Raw genomic sequence first — 26,848 nt, 5'->3', positions numbered from 1 at the left:
AGCTGTTGCCTTCTAACCCTAAGTTTAATAAAAAGAGGATTTAAATGCTTGGAGAGCATTGAAATGTGTTCCCTGATGTTGGGAGACACACATGTTGGGAGACACTAGATTTCTACAGGCTGGAGAAATCCAGCAGCCAGAGAAGGGCTGATGGCTCTGGTTCTGGTACCCTTCAGCGTTTTTTTTTTTTTTTAACCCTATGCAACATCTACCTTATGCGATCCCACCTCGCGGCCTGTGGGATCCTAGCTCCCCGACCAGGGATTGAACCTGGGCCCTGGGCAGTGAAAGCATGGAGTCCTAACCACTGGACCACCAGGGAATTCCCTAGACGCGCTTCTGAGTTGGGATTTGCCTCAACTCCCAGTGTAAGGAGGGTTGGTAATACAAGAGGGCCAGTCGAGGGCCAGGCGAGGGCCAGGCGGGAGAGGGAGCTGGAGAAAGTTGTCTTAGGTCCTGTCCAGTAAGGCTGCCTGGATGGGAGAGAAGCCTCAGCAGAAAGAGGCTGGAGGTACACCACTGGAAGCCCACAGAGAAAGAGAAAGAAATCTGCTAAACCACCTGCCTGTCATGGGATGCCCAGTCTCCAATCAAGTAAGACATCTCCTATTCCCTTATTTTTCCTTATTCCCCCAGCTTTATCCCTAGAAGGAGCAAAAGCAGCTTTGTCAGGAAGAAGAGAAAGTGAGTCCACAGAGAAGAAAGCAGGCTTGATGCCTGAGGCAAATCTGTGCTATAAATCTTATAACATCAGCTTCGGAGTTTTGACTATTCCATGGGCTGTGTATTTTAATTTCTGAATTGAGACTTTTTAATAATTGAGATTCTTTTTATAGCCAGAAGAATGTTATTATCTGAGAGTGACTAAAAAGTCACGAGTCCGTCCAAGTCTTCAGCTTGAGGCAGGGGAAGATTTCTTTCACTGCATAATGTTTAAAGGAATGGCGAGAGACAAAACTAAATTTGCGTTTTGATCACAACTTACATGCGTCATGCTTGTTCAACACACTGGTTACACAGGAAAAGACAAAATATTAATATTTGGGTGTCCACATAAGGAATGTTTTCTGATTTTTCTACAGTTGAAGCAAGAAAAATGGCTGGGGAGTTCCTCTTGGTATCTATTTGTGTCTTAGTTTTCTGATAATGAAAATCATTTTTTTTGTTTACTATTATTAAAAGTCAGACTATCAGAAGTGTGTACTGCACATCTAAAGCTTGATCAGGCATTCTTACATTTTATGCTATGAATTGTAGATACTTGTTTTATAAGGAAAATCTAAGTGACACGCCATGCTTGTAATGAAAGCAAGAAATTTAATTCAGTCCTTGGTGTCATAATAGAGAAAGAAAAACAGCCTTTAAGAAAGCTGCATGGCGCTGGAAGCAAAAGTAATGTTAAAATACAGTCATCCCTCAGTATCTGCTGGGGACTGGTTCCAGGACCGGCCTCACTGCAGATACCATAATCTGGGGATGCTTAAATCCTCTATGTAAAATGGTCTGGTACAGTCGGCCCTCTGCATCTGCAGATTCTGCATCTGCAGGTTCTGTGGTTGGTTGAATCCAGGGATGCAGGACACATGGATACGGAGAGCTAACAGTATTTAGCAACTGGCACATCATCATAAATTAATAAATACAATAGAAAAAAATGCTTTTATTCTCTAAACAATATGAATTACGAAATTGCTTGTCAAGTGATGTGTGTTTTGGCACAAATAGTTCATCCAATTTTCCTAATAATTTCCAAATATATTGGTGATTTTCAGAAATGTCTGGTTGAACTTTGCTTGACATAGGAGTCACTCTCTAAATGATGCCTTTGTATGAGCCATGACTTGACATAGAGAAGGGCAGAAAATTGTTCCAATAGTTCCCATTTAATTGTCATTGAATGACTTGCATTTATTTTTTTAAAAAAAGAAAATTTCTCTTTACATACATGATATTGTTTAGGATCCACAATCCTCTGTCATTGTTTGCTGAATTAACAGGAAAATATGAACATTTTTCTAGCCCTCATAATGCTGAGATTTTTACATAATATCTATTTGGTATCTTTATCATTGTCAGGAAAATTGTTTATTAGAATATTTAATTGGATCAAACCTAATCCATTAGACCAGATGAGACATCTCGGGCTGCTTAGGTTCAAATTCCAGCTTTGCCCATTAACTTTTAAACAACCTCTCTATTTTTCTCATCTGTTAAATGGGGACGCTGATAATTACAGTACCCATAGGAGTTAACATATGTTTATAAGGATGCCTATAAGAGGCAATCACTAAATAAGTATAAAATTAATGTTAAGGCCCACTCCATTTGGGCTTTTGGTGGGTTTTAGATGGAGGTGAATTTCAACAGGGACCATAAAAGGCTTTCCCTTAGGCACTGTTAACCCTGCATGGTCCCATGGGGCCTATATGTTGCTCACAACCTCCTGTTGTTGGCCTCAGGAGCCCCCATTACCTCCTCAGTGCCTGTTGCCCGTCCCTATACTCTGGTGAGAGTCAAAAGTCTTGTGGTGACTGCAGTTCCTACAGGCAACTGTAGGAGAGGAGTCTGGGGAAAAATGAAGACTGGTACCAGCTGGCCATAGCCAAAGTATGGTTATATGAGCACCAGGTACTTGCCTACCAGGATGCCCAAAAGTGCTGTCTCCCCTGTAGGGTTCCGGTCTTCTTCTGACTTGGAGGACGATGCATGCATAGTAGTTGAGAAAAAGCTGTGGCAGGCTGGCTGGCGGCCAGCAGGTTGCTAGAAGCCAGCGTAGACAATCTGGACTTCCTTGAACTGGCGTGCACAGGCCAGAGCCCCTCAGGGGATCATAGCAACTGGTGATGCCTGGAAGGCAGGACTTTTGGGGGCACTGGAACAGGATCTTGGAAGCTCTCTGCTGTACCAAGCATTAACCTCATAGAGGCTAGGAACTGGAGGTGTCTATGACACCTGTGGGAATAGGCCTGGGTGGCAAAGGGCAGGCACTGATGAGGAGGAGGCTTGGAAAGCAGGTCTTTTAATATTATAACAACTTATTCAACTGAATAAGGTGTATGTTGACTGAAAATCAGCCCTGGGTTTAAGAACATGTCACTCGCTTGGCTAGGTTAGAACATCTTTCCTCTATGCCTTTCTTCTACTTCTAAAAGTAATGGGCAAGTATCCCATAAGTTCAGGGCTACTAGGTAAGATGATAGTTTTTGCCATTTCTCACTTGACAAGGAGATTTCTGTTTATCATAGGGTGGGGAAACAAGGAAATATACTCCACTGCATTCTTCTTTTTTCTCGGCTTTATGATAAAGGTGGGAGCAGAATCTTAAATGTGTTTATGACGAACATGAAACTACCAGTTTATTTAATGGTAAATAATTACCAATTATTTACCATCAAATAAACATACTAGTTAAAAGGGTGTTTTTTTTTTCTTTTTTCTTGAGACAGGGCAAAATCTATTAAATATTGATTTCTCAGGCTCCCAGTCTCCTTGAGGATTCTGATCTGACCCACCCCATCTGACCTTTTCCTTCTCCCACTCTAGGATTGGGGCTTATGCTTTTGGGTTTTTGTTTCACAGAATGAGGAAGAAATGGGAGGCAGAGAGGGAGGGAGAAACAAGTGGGTCTAGGCCAGAGGTTACAAACTCTAAATCCCACAATAATAAGTGAAAGGGAATAATGTGGGCTGGGAGGAATAATAGGCACAGATGGGTGGGGTGGCCGAGCGGAGGCCACACGATTTTATCTCATCATTCATGGACCAGCTCCAGTTAATTATCATGAATGCGGGCCTACTGTTGCCAAATCTTTTAACTTTTCAGAGATCCAAATCTGGGATTTTGTGTGTATGTGTGTGTGTGAAACTTCTTGAGTTTGCAAACCAAACAAAGCACAGCTGGAGGCCACAGGTCTATTACCTCAACGAGGCCTGGGGGTAGGAGATTTTAATGGAATTTGAGGGCGAAGTGGGAACAGCTGTGGTGTGTTTGTGATGGAAAAAGGCATGAGAAGAAAAAAGGCAGCTCTAAGGGTGTGTCTGTGATGTTTCTTCAAGGTACTTAAGAAAACCTAGTGAAGGATGGTATTTTGAAACAATTTTAGGTTGCTGGAAAGAGTACTTTTGACAGGGACAACATTCTAGCCTTGAATTATTTGGGTCATAGTTCTACAAGTAAGTGCCACATCACAAAAGAGGAATATTTCCTCCCCATAAGCTACATAGAGGGTTATCCTGCCCTCTTACATTATATCTGAGTTAATTTGTCTCTTCTTTGCCTTGTTAATTAATAAAAAAAGACTTTCATTGTGTCACATAGCTAATTATTAAGAGAAATGCAAATCAAAACCTCAGTGAGGTATCACCTCACACCTGTCAGAATGGCCATCATTAAAAAGTCTACAAACAGCAAACGTTGGAGAGAATGGAGAAAAGGGAACCCTTGTACACTGTTGGTGGGAATGTAAATTGGTGCAGCCACTCTGAAAGACAGTATGGAGGTTCCTTAAAAAACTAAAAATAGAACCACCATATGACCCAGCAATCCCACTCCTGGATATATATCTGAAAAAATTGAAAACACTAATTCAAAAAGATACATGCACCCCAAATGTTCATAGCAGCACTATTTATAATAGCCAAGACTTGGAAGAAATCCCAGTGCCTATCAACAGATGACTGGATTAAGAAGCTGTGGTATACATACAATGGAATATTACTCAGCCATAAAAAATAAGATATTGCCATTTGCAGCAACATGATTGGACCTAGAGTTCTATGCTTAATGGAATAAGTTGGACAGAGAAAGACAAATACTATATGATATCGTTTATATGTGGAATCTAAAATATGATACAAATGAATGTATTTACAAGACAGAAAAAGACTCACAGATATAGAAAACAAACTTATGGTTACCAAAGGGAAGAAGGAGGTGGGGAGGGACAAATTAGAACTACAGTATTAACAGATACGAACTACTATACCTAAAATAGATAAGCAACAAGGATTTACTGTATGGCACAGGGAATTATACCCAATATTTTATAATAACCTATAATGGACTATCATCTGCAAAAATACTTAATCAGTATACTGTACACCTGAAACTAACACAATATTGTAAATCAACTATACTTCAATTAGCAAAAAAAAAAAGACTTTCATCGTGATTCCTGCTACCAAATGTCTTAATACCTTGTGGTTTAAAGACTTCCTTTAGGAAGTATAACACAGATGCTAATCTTAAAAAATTGTTAAAGAAAAACTCTAAAGATGTTGGCTATATTGTTCCAAATCTGTATTATTACCAAAGGAAGAGTAAATAGAAGGTGATGACTCTATTGGTAGAAGAAGTAGGTTTCAGTCAAGTGAGAACATGAGTCTGGAAAACCTTCAGTACAAAAGTAATTCTTCCACCAGTCACACGTTTCTACCACTTGAAAACTAACCTCTTCGACATCGGAGTTGGTGACGTTGTCTCAAACAGTCTTAGGGGTGATTTTTACCTGTAAGCGGTCTGCCATGGAGCTCCTCCTCCTTAAACGCGTTAGCAGCGACTGGATGAGCTGACGCTTCTCAAGCTTTAACGTGCAGATGAAATCACCTACGGGAATGTTGTAAATTGGCCTGGGCGGAGCCTGAGGATTTGCATTTGGAACAAGCTCCCAGGTGAAGCTGGGCACAATCTAAGCAGCAAGGAGCTAAAGGATGAATAAAGATAGAGAGTAGGGCTTGTGGATGTCGAGGATGTCTGTTTTCATGGCCTGCACAGCACTGATTTCTCTCTCTTCTGGCAGTAGCAGCCTGACTTGACTTTGGAGGAAATAGTTTCTCTCCATGGTTAGTTTATGGAGTTCAGACGAGGTCACTTCTCCCTTTACTCTCCACCTACCCCAACCACCTGTGATAGTTAGGTCTGTGACCCACCCTTGCCAATCAGCACAAGTGAGCAGGTGACCCATGTAATGCAATGATTTTCAGACCCTGGATTTTGGCTAGTGCTGTTGGGAAAGAGGCTTTCTTTGGGAGGCTGTGAAGCCTGGAGCTCCCAGGGATCATCAGGAGAGGGGTGCCTGCCTGAGGATGAAGCCAACATAGAGGAAGCAGAACTAAAATTTGGAAAAAGAAAAATTCCTGATGACATCTCTTGAGAGCTTGGATCCAGAGTTGAAGAAAGAAAGAGTCTTTTTTATTTTATAATTTTTTAAAAATTTATTTTATTTATTTATTTAGTTTTGGCTGCACTGGGTCTTCATTGCTGCATGCAGGCCCCCTCCAGCTGCCGGGAGCGGTGGCCTCTCCTGCCGCAGAGCACAGGCTCCAGGTGTGCGGGCTTCAGCAGTCGTAGCACGTCGGCTCAGTGCTTGTGGCTCGTGGGCTCCAGAGCGCAGGGTCAGTAGTTGTGGTGCAGGGGCCCAGTTGCTCCGCGGCACGTGGGATCTCCCGGACCAGGGCTCAAACCCGTGTCCCCTGCATTGGCAGGCGGACTCCCAACCACTGTGCCACCAGGGAAGCCCCAAGAAAGAGTCTAAATGACATTTTTTGAGTGCCTGGATACATCCTTGCCTGAGGCAGGTACTCCTGCCTAGTTGGATAGTTGATCCAATAAATTTGCTTTTATGCTTAGGCCAATTCGAGTTTCTGTCACTTGCAACAGATAGCATCCTGCTAATACAGTAGCGATAGGGCCTGACACATAGTAGGCATTCAGCAGATAACTGTAGCCTTCTCTTCATAATTTTTCTTTGGTTGGATTGAGCAATTTATATTAGATTAGATTAGATTAGATCATATTATATTATATATTATGGTTTTTTTCCAGAGAAGAAGAAACAATCTGAAACTGTCAGTTAGGTGACAAGCAACTTTATTTTGCAAAACAATCACTATACAGCAACAAATACATTTGCAAATTTTGCTTGAAAAACATGAACTAACTACAACCAGCCATTGAAGAAATGCCTTTCTATGGTAACAGGCTCTAGAATTATCAGAAGAAAGAAACCCCCCACAGATTTGTAGCGGCATGTTGGAACCTTGGAATCCCAGCATACAGAGTATAACTTTTTGTTGATTTTTTTTCTTTTTGCTAAAGTTGAAGTAGATCTTCATGATTGACATTTTAAGAGTCTAAAAATAAGCTTTTTCCTGCTAGGGACTTGGCCTCAACCTACATACCCAGGCGAAAAATCCTAGGTGTTAAAAAACAAACATCAGTGCTGATTTTAGCACATCAGTCTTTGAAGGAATGTCTAGAATTTGCCTTTCCAAGCCATGGATCTATCTTTTCTGGCCACTTAGACCATGAATAGTTTATTTTCCTCCTTTCTGTGGCATGAAAAATAGGAGAAAATACTATACTTGCAGCTATGTCAGAATCAACCACATTGAGCTTATTTCTTTAATAATATTGACATGATATTATATTTTGGCTGATGATCCCATTTCCTGCTCTATAACCATATGAGTGTGTGGAGAAGGTCAGCTACCATCAGTACATTTTTCCATTTAACCAAGTTCTCTCTTCAGCCTTCTTCAGCTATACCTAGTTAGTGTTACACAGGTGTCTTGCTTGTGGGTGGGATTTTAGCCCATCACCCTGCTGGAACTCAGCAGGAGAATCCAGAGAGAGTTGGTTCCTAAATGAACATGGCCTTTGAGACTCATCATGAACTCGGATCTCTCCTGCATCATTGTAAGGTACCCAATTATTGGTTGCAGGTGACCCAGAGAGAGTGAGTGGGCCTTTTAACTCTTCACAGCTCTGGATTACTTATGTTTCCTTAAACAGGTTCTCAAAGGCTAAAGCCAGAGAGAAACTGGCATTAATAGATCTAGAATTGGAACTATGAAGCCTTAATTTCTAGATCAGCGTATGGATGTCCCCACAAGAGTGGTGTTCAAAAAGCTTAATTTGTGTCGTTAATCTTGAGTGTAAAGGCAAGATGGGTTCCACCCCTTATCCCCATAAGAAGACATTTAGCCTGTGTTTCTTTCTTTTACTTGTACAAATTATCAGGTTCATTTTGTTAACTTTTTATAAAGAATTGTATTTCCATACGAAGCAAGGGCATTTATTCATTATAATTTTGCTGTGATTTGAAGTAAACATTTGTTTTAATGCCAAATCTAATAACTTGGTACTTTATATAATCTTTATTTTAGACATGTATGTGTAAGAAACAATTTTAATATGTAGATCATGTTTACTTATTCTTAATGCTTATAAACAATTTAAACCAGGTTGAAAAAAAATACTTGTTTCACAGGTTAAAACTGTTCTAACCAGCTGTTAACTTCAGCTTTAATCACTATCTAACACTACCAAACACATAAGAAAATACTGTTAAGTCTCCACACTCCTATTCTTTCTTCTCCTATTTTCTGGTGCATTTCAAGGGAAGCTGATGAATAAAATGCCCAGATGGGACAAATCAAACCTCACAGCAATAATTAGGCAGAAAACAGACACATCCACAGTCCTATCAGTCATTTCTAAATCTTTGTCCTATAAAATAACTGACCTATAAATAGTTTCAGAAATGTTTGCCTATGTAAAACCTCTTAGTTGAGAATGAATGGTGCACTTTTGCTTCTAGAGTTTCTTTTACGGAAGTCGCATTGGTTGTAATTTCCAACGGGTCACAAAATGGCACCCGCGTCTCTGTCTTTGCATCCCTTGGCTTCTTTCTTAGATGCTACTATACTAGCTTGTTGCCTCAGTCCATGTTCATCATTTCCTCCTTTATATTCGAGAACTGATTTGGCTCAAAGGAATCAAACGCCTACTGGACCATTTGCCTTTAACTGTTCAGATCCAGCCTACCATCCCTGAGCAAGAAAAAGAACAGATAAAATACTAAAAAGCATCCATCTAGCCTGGTAACCCACTGCCTTATTCAGGCTATTGACTATTTCATTGCTTATTCATAAATCTAAGATGAATGATTTGTAAAGTGAATTAATTAATAGATTTGTGATTTCTAGACCGTATCTAAAGTCAGAATGGTATTATCTACTGATAAATAATAGTGTTCCTTTACAGAGTACAATGTTGGAGTTATGAAAAACCTGATTTAGATATCTGCATCTCCAATGTTTTATAGCTATAGCTTCTCAAAATACCGTATTTTTCCCTTCTGATCAAGGGATCTTTGGGTATGGAGGTCAAACATTTTCTATCAGAGAATTTAATAAACAGGTACTATTTGGAAGAATGGGATAACATGCCCCCAAATCCCACTGTTAGTTTCAACTTTAGCAAATGGAAAAAAAAAAAGAAAAAGAAATCTTAAGAAGTCTGTTTCATGAATGATTACAGGAATAAAACCCAAACTATCCTGTGATTCAAAATAAGATAAATCCATAATCTTACACCAACAATCTGTAAACCCTTTTATGTATAACTGGACCCACCCCCACAAACTCCATGTTGGTGAAAGCAAAGAAAAACAAATTTTTTCTAGCATCACGGGAGAGACTTGGGAGAGACTTGTATCTGGCACTAAAACAGGGTTACAGCTTTGAGTTGTTACAGAAAGCAACTTCATGCTAAAACTTTTTGTCTTTTTAAACTTTTTTTTAATAGGGAAAGAACCCTGCTAACACCTACTTTCACATACCTAAAACTGCAACACCAAAGGGTGCAGAAGACACAGATGCTGTGAATAAGGAAGTATAATATTCAAGTATATGAGGAAGTATCACAAATGGCCACAGAGAAATATATATATATTTATATCTATAATACTGTATCAAACAGATGGAAAGGGGGTGTGAAACTGGTAGTGTGTACACAAATCTAGCTGATCAACCAACGTTCTAATCAGACACGAGTCCACCCTAATGAAAGTGCTTCTTTCCTAAGAGATGCACTTTATACCACTTCCTCAACCACAGCTCTAATGCTTCGTAACTATTTTTTAATTAGTTAAATAATTTATTGGATTGACTTATACTCTGATATAATTATCCAGGTCCCAAATGTTAATAACTTAATTGAATCTTTCTTCCCATTTATACAAAATAACGCTTTAAAAAAAACTTATTTCTTACATGCTCTTCCCTTCCTGCAATCAGACTCCTTGATTTAATTTAACCTGTAATAAGTTACAATGGGCAGCTTTTTATCTTTTCACCCAGCAACAAAATAGTGAAATGAGCAGCTTGGATTTTAACAAGGCCTTTCAGGATGTAGTGGATAGCCTTCAGGCACATGAAAGGTAGAAATGCAATTTTTAAAATAATAATACTCCATGCAAAACAGAGCAGAGCAAAAATAATTGTCCAATTGTACTCATGTAAAGCCAGTATCTTCCTGTTACAAATGGAAATCAAGTCAATTTCTGCATATACTATTCTTTTTTTTTTAATATAAAATTGTAACAATTACTACAGTTTGGGAATGAGATTATTTCTTTTATGGTTTGTAAAGAATGAATATAACACCTGCTCAGAGCCCACTCCTGCCAAGAGCTCATGCCTAAATAGTATTACTTCAATGCTAAACGAGAAATATTCACAAGCCCTGCTTAGCGAGTGCGGCAGTGACATCCTCGGCCAGGGTGGCAAGCTGGGGGGATTCGAGCAGGTTGATGCTTCCAGAAGAGGAGACGTTGCTGAGTCGTCGGGGGGATGCCACGCTGGATCTGCCTGGGGACTGCGTAATGATCTCAGCCCCGTGGTCCACACGGGCCTTAGCATGCTCTCTGAAGTTCAACTTTTGGCTGTCAATCTGTTTAAGACAAGCATCAGTCCTCGTTAACTCAAGCATCTTAACTGTCGCTTAGCTCTTTCTCTATATCCCAGAGCTGATGTTCAGGTCACTTCTATTCAGCTCTACCATCCCTACTTCTAGATGTCCGGGCCTTCAATTTGGGACCCATTTTGATGAAGAGTATTTCAGAAGGATTTTTTAAAAAGGCAAGATCGGCTCACGATCTTGTTTCTTACCTTGACATTACCACCTCCAGGTACGTGGTGAGCATTGTCAAGTGAACCAACTTTAGCCTGGGCCTTTTCTTTGAAATCCAGTTTCACACTCTCAATTTTCACACGCCCACCACCTACGTAGGAGAGGAGAAAGGCTTTTAAATGCCTTGCTAAAATTAAATCTTATATTTGTGGTGACTAGTTCCCCAAAATGATTATAGTACATAGATCATGGCAAACGACAAACTTAATGAACTCTACTATCCCTCCGACCATGGATGTGAAAGGAATCTTTTAGAATTTTTAGTCTATACCATTTTCCCCACACCATCTATGGTAGTGACATACTTTTTGAACCATTACGTGGATTGCTCTACATGTTAATTCCTTTCTCCTCTACTCATGTCTAACCTAAAATATCAGAGGGGTTTTTCTTATCTGTGTGATAAAAACTCTAAAAATGACACAATGAAAATATCATATGTATCCTTTCTCAAACTTGGCACATTTAGTCTCTTATTTCTAAGGGAGCAAACTAAATTGCAATGAAGCTCTTCTTTATTTTTCTTAATGGTAATAGGTCACTTGTTCAAAGAACTATTAGGCTAGCAATGGAGTGCATGTGGGTAATATTACCATTTGTCAATTTTCAGCATTGATAGCTTGACTGATGAAACTGCAGTCAGGGGCTAAGTTGCTTAAGAGCTTCCATTTTAATTAGCAGATGGAGTGATAGGAAGAGACTCTTAGGAGATCCCATTCTTTTCCAGATGCCATAGGACGAATGTGACTCTGACTTTGATCTGATAATACTGAGACTGAGTTTTGACCATGCCATTTCCTTAAATGCTAAGTAGTCTGAAACTCGAGGATCTGCTGATAGATGAGAGTGCCATGAGCCACACTTCTGTGGCACTCCCCATTTCTACACACGTTTCTCAGTCTTATGAATGCAAGGAATTCTACATTGAGTAGGTATCTGTTGTCCTTTAGCCTCTTCTTGAGCCTGTCTGCTAATGTCTTTGACCTGGAAGGAAGCTGGATTAGACACCTTTACCTGTCTCCACCTAAGAGATTAGCTTTGACTTGCATTATTAACCTGGTTTTGGCTCTATGCATTTTTTTGGAAGGCCAGTGGTAAGCCATGTGACCCTCTACTATCTTTGCATCTCTCTTGGGGATTTTGATTTGGGAAAAATACCTGAGGGACTCTATGGAAACATGGAAAAGATTTTTCAGTTTTGGACTCTTGATGCTTATTTATCTCTGTAGATGAGAGAAAGGTCTGTTAAAACTTTACAGGTCTCTTAGGCCTGTGGTGTTTTTCTCATGTGATACCTGGACATTTATATTAACACCCAATTACCTGGCCAGGGGCCTCTTGAAATTGTATGGTGTTACTGGATTAAATTTTGAAGATTCATTCATTCTCCTCCTGAAGGCTTAGGATGTGCATGATGTTATTTAACTCATGCTTACAGAAGACATGTAGTTGTCCTTCCCTCAAAAGATGCATAACTGCAGGAGTGTTATCCTTCCAACATTTTACTTGGCCCCATGGGTCTCACTTGTTGGTTGTTACAGGATTAGTGTGATTCATAAAACATAATTATATTGGTTAGAGTCTAGAAGATGTTGAGCTTTCAGCTACATGAGATCAACTTTCTTAGGATCTTACTTTTCTATTTTTTGGTGGCCTCTGATAGAAATTGTCTTTTCAAGTTTTCTTTTATGGTTATATATTGTGTCTATATAACCTTGTTAAAATTTTTTTGAACTGTATTTTGAGAGAGAGAGAAAAAAAAATAACAATGTAACATTGACCCAAAATATATTCAGAAAAGGAAGATGGAGAAGTCTATTTCTGTTGAAGTCCTACTAGGTATTTTTACGTAACTCTTAGAGAAGCCCATTTGAATTCAGACATCTCTGCCTTTGGTTCTGAAAAATTCTGGCCCTATCAGAAGCAGTAACTGCAGAAGACTATAATCCCCATCAAGCTTCATATGTCCCAAAGTGAAGTCGACAAGACCGGATATTTCAATTTGTGGCTCCAGGTGTCAAATTGTTTCCTTTATTTTCTCCTTAGATATTCCACAATCCAAAGTAACTTTGTGAAAAGCTTGCTGTTGTCAAGGATCATTGTGCTAATACATCTTTATGAACTTAGTCATCTGGTTCATTTATTACGAAGTAAGAGCTAGATTTAGAAAAAGGTGGGAGTCCATGACAATAGCCTTTTATGACCAGTAAAACATACACAGAATATTTTCTTATCTATATAAGATTTTTCTGTGCATCAAGACCCCAGGTGAATTTAACTAAATGTATACTTACTGTCTGGAATGAAAGACTCCAATATTGTCTTTTGTATTCTGGAAGAAAGTAGGCAGTGTAGCCAAATACTTCCATCATACTGTTGACACAGTACAAAGTCAACTAAATGTCTGTAGACTTAAGTAATAGATGGGGGGTTGTGAAGATACCCACATGGGAACATATCCATGCTGTTTCCTAAATGACAGAGAGCTAATTCCGGGGTAGCAATTCTGAAACCAGGAATGGAGATTCCTTACTCGTAGTTTCTAACTCCTTGACTTGCCTTATGAACACCCTTTGCCAAAGCGAAGCCCGATTTCTAGATATGCTTCCAATTCATTTATCTATTTTGAAACGTATCCTATCTACCTTTGTTTTTCAACTAATAAATTCTTCTTAACAATCTCCTGGTCAGAAATCTCACTGGGCTCAATTGTTCTTATACCTTGTTTTGATAACATTTGAGACAATGATTAATGGGAATAACCTATTACCTGGTTTAATTAAGATGCCAAGCATAGATGTTTAAAATCAATTGCTTCCTCTTGTCCGTCAATGGTATATATAAATTGTGTCAAAATATTCTCAAGAAAATTTACAAATTTGACAGTTGTCCATTATTTACATATGCATGGAGGTGGAATTTAGCAAAAACATAATACATGATACTCAGAAAAAATGACTCATAATACATTAGAGGGAATTAAAGAGGGAAAAATCCCCAGCAAGATGAGTAGAAGTTCTACCTTAGAGCATCAGTCTTATGAGATATTCTAGAAAAACAAGAAGTCCATGGTCAAATAAGTTGGGGGAAACATTGCATTCTGAGGATTCACAATACTTATTGACGTGGATCTGAGAAATTCAGCAGAAAAGTTAATTTCTTCAGCTTTGCTTAAGCATAATCCTTTTTTCACATAATGTAGAAAAACAATTTCTTGAAAAATCTTTGGAAATGCTTCTTTCAGTGCATGTATTATGTATAAATACATGGCCCAATGTATTTTATAGACTATATATTTCCAACGAGCTCCAACATGCATGTTGAGTACATAGAGATAAACCCATCTCATGTACCTTTTAATTTTTATTTATTTATTTTATTTTATTTTTGTGACTTTTTCTCTTTTTTTTGTACCTTTTAATTTTTTTTTAAAACATCTTTATTGAAGTATAATTGCTTTACAATGGTGTGTTAGTTTCTGCTTTATAACAAAGTGAATCAGTTATACATATACATATGTTCCCATATCTCTTCCCTCTTGCATCTCCCTCCCTCCCACCCTCCCCATGTACCTTTTAATTTTTAACATGTCCTATGATATGTGGCCTGTTTGTGGTAACTAAGTTTACTTGTCCAAGTGAAGATGCCTTGAAATTTCTAATTTAAATTTCTATTAATAAAAGCATGAAGTATCAGGATTTGGAAAAGTCCTTCCAATTAGATATTTCATTCACAGCAACACAAATTTTGCTTGTCAATTTCTTGAATCCAATCTAATATCTCTCAGACTACTAAAAAGTACTGATTTACCTGGCCTGTGGCGGATGTTTTTCAGAGAGCCGCATTTGGATGTCACGTGGCTTAGGTCTATCTTCTTGGTGACAATCTGTACCTGTGTGAACCACATAAAATGTGCTTAAAATAGTTTAGACATAAACAACCCCAAGATCATACATCAAATCTAGAAACATATCCAAACTCACAACATACAACAACATATACACACAAATGGGAAAGCACAATCTTCCATAGATCCTCCCATATGTTTGGTTGGAAAGAAAAACCAAAGTGAAGGAAAATCCTAGAATAGAAGATTTTATTAGCAGAAAACAGATCATGCCACAAGGGGATAGAAACACCTGGATTCATAAGGCAAGCTTCCACCCAGAGAACGAAGCCACATCGTGTCAAACCTTTCCATAAGCAAAGAGCCAAGTGAAGAGAGAAATCATTCTTTAAAAAGTGATTTTTACATAAAAGTGACCAACTTTGCTCATAGAAACAAGAAGCCCAACACTGCTTTAAGATAACAAGAAGAAGAAAGCTCTAAACATGCTTTTCTAAAATACGATCGTCATGCCTTGGCTAAATGGAATTTTTATTGCACACCAAATTATCAATATAAAATGACAGCATTTTTTCTTCTTTGTGTCTTATTGAAATTATTTCATCTCCCAATATTTGAAACAGTGCTTTCCAAGTGTGGTTCCTGGTCCATTTGCATCAGAAATACATGGGAATTACTTAATTGAACACTGGAAATGGCGTCAGGGAATCTGCACATTTGAACAAGTGATTCTTCTCTAGAGGAAAGTTTCAGACTACTGTTTTGGAGGTTGGAAGCTCCCCTACTTACTTTAGAGATCATTAGTTATCTCAATTTATCCTTTTCCATGTAGGTGTTTTGACCGGCAGCACCCGTAGTAGAGGGCAGCTGGGTCTACCCTCTGATACCCTCAAATTATTTACTAGGACCAAGATTGCTTCTGTGAGAGTACCACGTGGTGTGCATTTACAGTCAGGGCAACAGGAAGGAGGGCAACCTTGTCAGTGTAAATGCTGAGCCTGAGGCTTAGCCCTGAACTCTGGAAAGAGCCCAGAAAACCTTGCTGTGGTCCTCCCACATGGCATATTTTCACGCCCAGTGCAGCTACTTTGAACATCAGGTGACAGCTCCTGCTAGAAGGCACTTGTTTGTCTCTCCTTTCACTGTCTGATTCCATCTCTGCCCAGCTGAGGAGCAAGGAACCAAGAGTTATTAGACAGGTGAGAATTCCGGATTTGATAATCTATAAATTACTTGGGTCACAGATGGCCAGAATCTGAAGTTTAGATGACAGGATCTGTAGTATAGAGAGTCATCCAGTTCGCCTTTTTTGTTATTCTAATTTTACAAAGAACCATGCTTTCTTTAGCTTGAATTTGCCTGTTTCAACTCTTCCTCAACTACATTTGAGAAACATGGATTCATCTTTCCCTGCCTCTCATAGGATATTATTTTCACTCAATTTAAGAGACAGGAAAAAATCCCATCAAGACAGAGTATGCTGGGACTTGAATCTTTTCACTGAATTACAGACGAGCCATGCTTCACCAGTTTTGTATTATTCCAAATGATATCCCAACTCTTATGAATAATGAAGCACAAAATATTGACATTATACAGTTTGGGTACTTTCAAGTACATCAGTCTTTGCCTCAAGAGTAACTTAAATGGAGCTAGAAAAGTGTGTGCACAGCTGACTTTTGCAGGGGGAGTAGAGACAGCATGAGAAAATACCTTGAAGCCAAAGGCCAGCAAACAAATTGGCAAGTGAAGTGGGTTTTCCATCTCCCTGAAAACCATGGTGTACCCCATTAAAAAAGCAAGAAATTCACCAGTGATCTTAGAGGGAAGGATGGGAAGCCCATCACCAAAACTGCAAGGCTGACAAGCTCCCAAACCAGGGGGACGTGTGGAGCAGCAACAAGAAGGGGGGAGCGTGTTGGGAGGGAGGCAGGAAAGGAGACGCAGTGCCTGCTGTGCAGATGGCTCCACACAATCAGGACGGCTCCTAATAGAAGCTTCTACTTACATTTCCGCCCCCAGCAGAATGTTTGATGTTATCCTTGGAACCACATCTGGACTGAACCTTGCTAAAATCAATCTTCTTGTTTAAAATCCTAACCTAAAAGGAATTGGAAGTAACTTCACTGTGCATTTTTCTTTCATTATGCTGGGTATAGGGAACCAGAAATGGGTAGCACCAAAGAGGCTCCAAACTCCCTTCCAGCTACGTAATCATTGAAGAGAAAAAACTAACACTGAAACTGAAGAGCAGATCTATCATATGAATATGAGCCCCTTTTCTCCTGCACCCCCAAGGGCCAAATGCTTGAGAGCCTTAGATATCCCAGCTGTAGGCTGCTATAATCTGGAAACAATATAGGAAAAGAAAAATAAAACTTGAATTATCTGTGAGGAGGAGGCTTCTGATATTGTGGGCAACGCTGGGACTCAGGTCTGCTCTATGGAAGGTCCAGTAGTGTAGTTCAGCCCAGGATCCTGAAGGATACACCAGTGCCCCCTCCCCCCAGCCAATCCCTACGGTGTTACCCATCACAATTGTGAATCACCTGGTACACTTGACTTGGCTATGATTGGTCCACGTAGAACAGGTGAGATTCACATTGGTCTGGCTGAATGCTACAGGTGAGGGTTCTCATTCATCCAGGGGAAGAAGCCCTGGTTTCCCAAGACGGTCAACAAGGAGGCTCTGAGCCTTCTCTGCTGAAAGGATTTATGATTCCCTCGCTGGTTTGGCTTGGTAGCCTTTTGAAAGGCCTCTCTCTTTGACAACTGCTCATAAATAGCCATTATTCTTGGATTTGGTGTGAAAGCATTATTTCCATTTTTAGAGAGGAGAAAACCAAGGACCACTAGTTAGCTGATTTGTACTGAGTCGTGAACAGGTAGTCCAGGCCTTGGTTGGGCCCAACATATTTGAGGTTAGGTGTTCTATTTCTATTTTCCGGAAGTCCAGTACTCACCTTGAAGGCAATAGCAAATCCAGATAATAGCAACTCCAGATCTGGAAAGATATTACTCTGGTGTAATGTAATGTGCAAAGTAATAACTCTTGTAGCTTCTTTCATGTGTTTTTGAATTGTGCATGTTTTGGAGGGCCAACAAGCAATGTAAGAATGGAAAGAAAGGTTTATTTTTGTTTGTTTTATTTTACTTTGGCTACAACTACCCACCAATAGCTAAAGAGAAATCACGTATTTAGTGCTTTAGGGGACAATTTATCCTTTTATATATGAAAAAAAAAGTTTAATAAAATTACCCTAGATATACAGCTGTCTCTAAGAATGGTATCACATCTCTTGGTATTTGCAAAAAAGAGTAAAAAATTCAAGAGCACGTTGAATCCTGACTATTTTTAACTAGACAAAGCTTAAATTGCAGCATCTGCCTAACACTGACAAGACAGCTTGTTCCTTACAGGGAAGTATCATCGACAGCTCTCATCGGCAGCCCAAGGGAAGGGCCTCTCGTCAAAATTTGAATTCAGAAGACATGATGATTGGGCCACTCTTTAGGGCATAATAAAAATTCCTATTAAAAAAAGGGGGGCTATCACAGAGTCTGTATCTAACCATATGTGTAGTTGCACTGTAAGAGTTTCACATAAATTGTAGATGTAGATAATGAAGTCGATAAGGGCCACTACATTTCAAACCTCACAGGTAAGTTATTTTTAGAAAGCAAATAATTTTGATTTGTTATTTCTAATAATAATACTTTAAATTATTCTCCATAAGGATCTATTTATTTTGGCAATGAAATAGAATTCATCTAAGCCATTTTTCTAATCCTTGGGGATATACAGAGTCTCATATTTCATTTACAAATTTTAATTTAGAGATCATAAGAGTACCAATCAAGTGACTCATTACCAAGTGATCAAAAGCCAAATGTTAAATCTGACTCATTTGTTGCAAAAATGAAAACTCCAAATTCAGTTACATAAATTTGTTTGACTCTAACTTTTAATTAATTGTTTGACAATTTTTATGATTTCCAAAACAAATGATTCAAACCCAAAGGGGACACATTGCCTGCATTATTTAGAGATGATTCAAATCTTAAATTCTAAAACTTCAAGGCCAACTTCAAAGTTGATTTTCCTGAGAATCATAGATTTTCTAGTGAAAAAACTAGCTGGCCTTTTTTGATGGTAGACTATATTAACCCATGTTTGCCCAATTTGACATGCATTAATAGCACATTCTTTACATATTTCCATAATTGCAAAAACTTCATAGTATATTGCTTTTGTCTAAAATGAGGCAAAGTATGACATTCATTTTGCTTAATGGTTGAGTGGACAGGAATAAAACCACTCTGGGCAGTGAATGTTTGATGTTCAGTAAGTTTTACACTCTAGCTTGACAACTTGTATCTGAGCCATGTGACTCACATTTATGCCTTAGCAAAATTACAAAATATTTCATGCCAAATATCTCTAGGATCATTGGCAAATAACACCTTAGAGAGTTAATTCCACAAATACTGGCAGTCCTCAGAAACCATCCCATAAAATAGAAAAATAGATGACTGCTGTGAAGGATAAGGCTTTATTTCAGATTAGTTTTTTTTATCAGAGAGTTGAGTTTAACTTTCTGTTCTCTGTGGATAGACTGAAATAAAAACTACTTTCTTCGGGAAGAAATTTTCATTGGACTTTTGTTTTCCTAAAGCTTATGTCAAGAAAAATTATTTTAACATCTTAGAGACTGCCTAGAAAAAATATAATGAACTTCTGTTTTACAAATGAACTAATTTTCTATTTAAATGATATGAAGGAAAAATTATTTGAATAATCATTATCCAACATTAACTCTAAATCACACTTTAATCTTTGTTAATTTCTTTCAATCAAAATTTTTACTTGCTCTATTAATGCAAAGAATATGACAACCTTTCCTTCTGCATACTTCATAGCGGAAGTGAAATGTATTATTGTATCAATCAACTGGATCATCCTCCTAAAACTCTGCCTTATTCAAAATTCTACCAAACTCCCTATTTCCTATTAAATGCAACAAAACTTTTAGCCAGGCAACCAGGGTTTGTAGCAATTCTGACTTTTGAGTCCTCTCTTAATACTTTACATTTCATCCAGACTGTATTCTGGTCCATATTAAGGGCCTTGTTACATTTTCAGGTTCACCCCCATGCTTTCTTCATGTTATTATCTCTTGACAGAATGCCCTCTTTCCAAGTTTAGTCTGTAACAGATCATCCTTCAAGGCTCAGCCAAATGAGTCCCTCCAAGTGGGAGGCTGGCAAAAAAGGATTTTACTCTCATGGGCATACATTGATTACTTGTATGCACACACCACTGATTTTGCATTCATATAAGGATCTTATAATCATGAAGAGTTATAAAGAATAGGTTAATGTAATTGAATAATTAATCAGAGTTATTTAATTTTAATTTAAATTAATTCTATGTATTCCTCCACAATGCTAGGAAAGAACAGAATAGTTACTTTCTGGATATTCTTGATGTGACTCTAGTTGAATTTTACCATAATGGTTCAATTGAAGCGATCTGCCACTGTACTCTCTCTGCATATAAGTTTAATTGTTCCTTTAGAGAAATGAGCTTTTTGTTTCCCCCCCCAATATGGGGTTACTCTAAGAAAGGGCACGAATACAAAATGCAGGCTATGCCTGTAGACAGGAAAAGATCTCTCTTACTAGAGATTAGTTGGAAATATGAAACATGAAAAATGAAAGAAAATACAATCCTAACACAGTTTTTAGTAAAACAGTTTATAAACCAGAGGAATTAATCACAGTGTCAACTTGGATTTCTCGAGCAACAGAAACTTGATTTTTTTGACACTCTCTGCTGCTGCTTATTTAAGTAAAAATATCCCTATGTCAACTCAAGATAGCAAGATATGGAAAGTAATTGGGAGTCCAAAAGTTTGGATTCTGTTCTCAGCTCCTTTACAATCTGGTACTAGGTCCTTCAGGTATCTTCTAGGTATGAACCTCAATTACAAGAAATTTCTTTCTTTCTCCATCCAAGGTTGTCTTAGAAAGAAATTCTTTCTGAAAGGTAGTGGACGGTGACACTCAACTGACTTCCCTTCAACTTTATAGGGGATTAAGCTTTTCCTTTGGGTTTGCATCATTTCTCAGGAATGCTTATGAAGCTTTTCTTTATACTTGCATTATAAAAACACTTTTCTGTCTTTCCCAAAAGTATTTCCTATTCCATAGCATTCAATTTTAATGAAAACTATTTATCTAGCCCCTACAGAGCCCAGAGGTATCATATATTAAAACAAAAATATTATTATATCATATATTCCTGAAGATTGAAAGTTCTCTGGAACAGATGATGTTCTTCAAATATTCATCTGTTAACAACCCTGTGCTCTGGTCAAAATGCATACAGGTATACAAACATTATAGTCCATTCTGAATTTTAATTAACTCTACCAACACTGATCAATAACTTCTTCAAAACTAAGTATATAAATATAAACAATAAGTATATTTCAATACACATTTAAATAGAAATAATAGTTTATGTCAAGACATACAATTCCACAGATCTCTAAGGAAAAGAATATGGAAGAGGGCCTATTCAGGCATCAGCCCAATTTTCCTGTGCAGACTGGCAAAAAGCACAGAAGGTAAAACCTTGTTGAGAAACCTTAGGGTGAATGCATAATGCTGAAAAATTTGGAAAGAACTTTTTGGTGAAACAGACATTGAGTTTAGCCATTAGAACCACTGTTAAATATTTTAAGTGGTCTGTCTGTGGGCACTGGAAGGAAAGTTATGAATATAGCAGTCATTGTGACCCATGAAAATTAGCAGATAATGAGCTTTATCAACCTCATATGCCAAAATCTTGACATTACATTTTTTTCTTTAGTTTAAAATTTTAAGATATTTTAAGGAATACTGGACCAAGTTGGTAAGAAAGTAACTTTTTGAGAGTCTGTTCAGTTGTTTGAAAACAACCTGAGATTCAGTGCTGTTCCCATGTCCTTGCTTGGTTTGTAAATGAACAGCAAACAAAAAGAGACTCTACAGGCCGCAACTTTGTAAACCCAAAGTAATAATTTTTCCATAGTTTTTAATAATTAATATTTATGAAGCTTAGCTCAATAACTTTTCATTACCTTCATTAGAAAAGATACTTGAATTACAGTTATAAAATTCTATTGCATAAAGACAGGGTCCCTGATCTCAAGGAGCTTTCATTTTGAGATAATGATGAATTTGATAGCAAAAAAATGCCTCGTAATGTATTTTGGTGAACAGTTTTTCTTCATGCTGGGTTGTATTTTACAGTTAATGAGGTATTTTATTACACTTCTTATTTAGCATTTATTTGGAGGCCTAAGGAGATGGAAAGAATGGCTTGGAAAAAACTTAAAATTAAATAAAGGCAGGGCACTAGGGGAGGACAAGAAAAAACAAACAAACAAACAAACACTTTTTTTCTGCCTCGATTGTAGAGGCCAGTGGATGTTACTGTCATCCATTCCCCTTTTATCGTATAGTGCCCAGCATAGTCTCTGTAAATGATGAAAGAATAAATAAATATACAAATGAGAAAAAAGTTCTAAATAAGCTTCAGTCTTTCTCTTTTTTTATAAAATTTATAATTTGTAAATTTGCCTATATATTAATAGCACTCAGTAGACCTTCACAGCGGTGACCATCATAATTTTATATAATGAGAAAAAAATCCTGTTTTACTATAACTTATCAGTTGCCTCCAGAATTAATTCCATTTTTTCATTTGAATATAAAATTGAAAGCAACTCATTCAAGTTAGCATGTGAAAGGCCAAAAAAGTCTCAGGATAATGCCTAAAACTTTATAAGACAATATATAAAAGATTCCACTCTCCATTTCACACATTTCATTCTCTCCTTCCTCTTTCCCATTGCTCCCCCTTCCTCAATTACACTCCTATTTCAGAAACACTGCTTTTTCACTCAACTTCAGCTTGCCCTTTGTGGCACAAATATTTATGGAGTCTATTAGAGTACCTAAATGAATGTTTTTTGATGAGCTGCAATGCAAAAACACTGTAGAACCATGGATCTGAGAGCTTAAAGTATCCACATAGTCTATTTAAATGAGGTGGTGCTATATACAGAAACAAGTATTATTTTGTTGCTTCTATCTCACAAATAAGAAAGTCAAGGGCTTCCCTGGTGGCGCAGTGGTTAAGAATCCGCCTGCCAATGCAGGGGACACGGGTTCGAGCCCCGGTCTGGGAAGATCCCACATGCCGTGGTGCAACTAAGCCCGTGCACCACAATTACTGAGCCTGCGTGTGCTCTAGAGTCCGCGAGCCACAACTACTGAAGCCCGCGCGCCTAGAGCCCGTGCTCCACGACAAGAGAAGCCACCGCAATGAGAAGCCTGTGCACTGCAACTAGAGAAAGCCCGTGCACAGCAACGAAGACCCAACGCAGCCAAAAATAAATAAATAAATAATTAAAGAAAATAATAATAAACTATAAAAAAAAAAAAGTCGAGGACTAGAGAGGTCAGTATCTAAGGTCACACAATAATTTAGCAAAAATGCTGGACCAAGAACTCAGCTCTTACATTCTGATCCAGTATTCTCTCAGCCAAAATTCACTGTGGTCCCGGCGTGGGGTGTTTCTTTGGGTAATAACTGTAACAGCTTTAGGCAGTCACACTCATTCAACAAGTCACTAGAAAGAATGCATCTCTCGATGCATATAGTATACTACATTCATTCAACTTTCACTCAACAAATATGCCAAATACCTACCATATACTGAACGCTGAGGACAAAATAGACCTCATCCCTGATTTTATGGAGCTTACAGTCTAGTAGGTGAGACAAGATAGACATTAAATAATCAATTATACAATGGAATGTATAAATATGGTGAGAAGCCCTGGCTACAGTATCGAGAGTATATCAGATAGAGAAAAGAACAGAAATATTCTACTCAATATTCTGTAATAACCTATATGGGAAAAGAACCTGAAAAAAATGGATATATGTATATGTATAACTGAATCACTTTGCTGTACACCTGCTACTAAGACAACATTGTAAATCAACTATACTCCAATATAAAAGAAAAATTTAAAAAAAAAGAGAAAAGAACAGATGAAGGGAGACTAGTTAACAACTATTGCAGTGATATCAACAAGAGATAACATATCCTGTGCTAGGGTGGTGGAGAGTGGACTGAAAGAAATGGGTAGAATAAGTGCTGTTTGGGGCACAAAATCATTAGCACTTAAAGATGGCCAGGATATGGAATGAAGGAAAGGGAGATGAAAAGAAAACTCTTAGTTCTGATTTGTGAAACCACCTCATTAGTAACTTTCAACTATCACAAGGTGCTTTGTATACTGATCTTCATAAAGCTGATGGAGAAAAAACAAGAAACCTGTCAAAACATGTAGGAGTATTCCATATAAATCAAAGTGCCTATAAAAAAAATCTGATCCACAGATAGAAAAAGTACCATTCATTGAGTTGTCGCTTAAATTTTTTATGCCACACATTTAGAGAAACTGTTTATTTTCTTATCTTTGTTTAAATCAAGCAGCCAAGTCCTTAAAAAGCTAACACTATTATTCTAAAATTTAGCTTTAGATTTAATGTAGATTAGGGAGCTAGGTACATTGAGACAGTTTTAAATTAATACACTTAATAAGATAGCTTTACCTATGCCTTGAGTTAAATCAACCAAGCTTACTATCTATAGTGAATCTGAGATTGCATATGTTTTTTACAGTAGAATGAATTTATATTTTAGCTGAAAAGATTAACTTTATTGCTTTTTGTAAAGCTCCTCATATCTTCAGCTAGCTTATCTATTCCATTAGGCATTGATTTTGCCTCACTGAACTGAGCCCTGAGCTAAGCCTCTTTGCCAATAGAAAATTGGACTTCAACAGAAGAAATAATAGCCATAAGCACAAAACTTATACACATGGAAGAGCAATAAATGTTCAAACTGGGGCAAATAATAAAGCTTCCCAGCTTGGAAAGTTGTTGAATTCCTAAGACACTATATCTTTCATTATACATTTCCTCTCCCTAATATTAGCGATTGCACAAACTTTAAAACAACAATAATACAGCTTCTAAAATTAAATTATTTACATACAATTAAACCACTCTGAATATTATGACAATAGAGTCTGTGCAGATGGTTTGAATTAATTAAATTAAGGTTATATCTACCAATTTACTCCCATCTTCACCAATAAGAGTTGTGTGACTTTTTTTCTCAATAACTATAGATGACATATGTCTGTTACAAAACTGGGCTCCTACAGAAGGTATCAATATTGTCTTGGTCCTCTTCAGTGATTCTGGGTTGGTCACTGTCCATTCAAATGTCCTAGTATATGCAATTACTACTGGGGACAACATGCCACTGGTTTCAATTTCCCCAACAGGGTGCATTTATGGATTCTCTGTCAGATAACAAGGGTCTTTAGCATATCATCTTGACAATTTCTAAGAAGCTTTAACATAAAAATTTCTCTTAGTCATTTTATAAAGTTGAACCTTTAAAACCCAATCAAAATTCCTAGTTTAACATGTACAGAAAAAGACCCTTTCCTCACTCCCTGTATTTGAGAAGATCATATACTATAAGGAGGCTTTTAGGGGGATAGTGTTAAAGTGTTGAGTGAAATACTTTTCCTACAAAAACAGTTCAACTGTAGTGCATCTCAATTTCCCAATTCATTTTCCTTTCCAATTTAAATGCATTGATGACATCTATCACAAAATAGAAGGCAAGTATGTTCCCTCCATCTATTTCTTATCTTGGAGAGGAAATACCTCCTGCTTCTCCAACAAAAGTCACTTTATATCTCCACTGTTGTAGATTTTTCCAAGTCATCTGAAGATGCAATAGGATAATTTTGCATCAGGTTACTACTTGCCTCATGGAACAAGAGATTTTCTTCAAATGACATGATGATTTGAGGCTATTTTTGTTCCTTCTCTAATTTTTTTGTGTCATATGTCTTTACTAACCCTTAATTACCATAATCTCTAGGGCAGCATTAGTTCAGCTCAAACGAGTGAGACATCTTTATATCAATTTTATCAATTAACAAATATAGTAGAAGTCAATTAAAATTAGACATAGAAATATTCACAGCCAGATATCATAATGAAGTAGAAAGAGAAAATAAATAAGTCTTCATATTTTGGGCTTCGTTTAACTTAATGATTCTAGCAAAGCTGAGGCCAAAACAACTGTTTGTCTGTCTTGGAAAGTCCTTTGAATAAAATCATTTATTGTCAAATTATATCAATAATTATTCCCTTTTTATTAGATTTTCTTTTTAGTTTCAATAAAATATCTTTGAGGTACTTAATATTCCCTTGTGATTCTAAGAAGAAACAGGTTCTTTTAAGCATCAATATTTTCCAGAAGATAAGCAAGTAAACCTCGTATTTAGTTAAGGAGAATACCAGGACACTGGGATATTTATAAAAAGAGAATTGATTTTAAATACACATGATAATTACTCTATTTTAGGGGGTAGCTCAAAAGAGCTAAAATAATAAACTTGCAAATTGGTACTAAATTTATTTTATTCAACTTACTCTTTTCAATTATTTATGTATAAATATAAAAATAATATGACATTTGGATATTTCCAAAAGGCTCAAAATATTTCCTTCTCTTGGATGTGCAAAACTATGATAAAGGCAAGAGTATGAGATTTTTCGAATTACAGGCTTAAACTTGGTAGAACTATTTTTGTTTTATGCTTAAAAAGGGTTTCTTCTAGCTCATATTTTAATAACATTTTTCTATGAAAAAGCATCTTTCTGTGACTATATTATTATAGAATGTTATAGTTGTTCTGAAAATGGCATACTGAGTCCTTCGTCCCTTCTTTGGTTGATTTTTGCTTAACTCTTTGGACTTTCTTGAACAGAATCACAATGAGAAAGCAAAGAAGTCTGTTGCTAAGGGAAGATGCAATATTAAATTTTTGTTTCAACACTGAGTTAGGAGTCTTCGACAGCCTCACGTTTTG

General features: G+C 37.4%; 1 protein-coding gene across 19 annotated transcripts in view; it reads right to left on the bottom strand.

Annotated features, from left to right (window-relative positions):
- Positions 1–6,888: 6,888 nt before the first annotated feature.
- The window catches only part of MAP2 (microtubule associated protein 2), a 283,468-nt gene continuing 263,508 nt past the window's right edge, over positions 6,889–26,848 (bottom strand). For 11 of the 19 annotated variants that reach the window (XM_059928600.1, XM_059928581.1, XM_059928588.1 and 8 more), the window contains 4 exons: positions 16,830–16,922; positions 14,785–14,866; positions 10,953–11,065; positions 6,889–10,734 (listed from right to left, as the gene is read on the bottom strand). In XM_059928600.1, coding sequence (XP_059784583.1) covers positions 10,519–10,734; positions 10,953–11,065; positions 14,785–14,866; positions 16,830–16,922 — 504 coding nt within the window. In that variant the 3' untranslated portion in view covers positions 6,889–10,518. The remainder of the gene's footprint in view (positions 10,735–10,952; positions 11,066–14,784; positions 14,867–16,829; positions 16,923–26,848) is intronic. The other 8 variants (XM_059928587.1, XM_059928589.1, XM_059928594.1 and 5 more) reach the window with 1 other exon arrangement.

Source organism: Balaenoptera ricei, chromosome 7 (genome assembly GCF_028023285.1).
Source record: "Balaenoptera ricei isolate mBalRic1 chromosome 7, mBalRic1.hap2, whole genome shotgun sequence".
Classification (NCBI taxonomy): Eukaryota; Metazoa; Chordata; class Mammalia; order Artiodactyla; family Balaenopteridae; genus Balaenoptera; species Balaenoptera ricei.
Note: the sequence above shows the minus strand (reverse complement) of the source record. Positions and strands in the feature narration are given on the sequence as shown.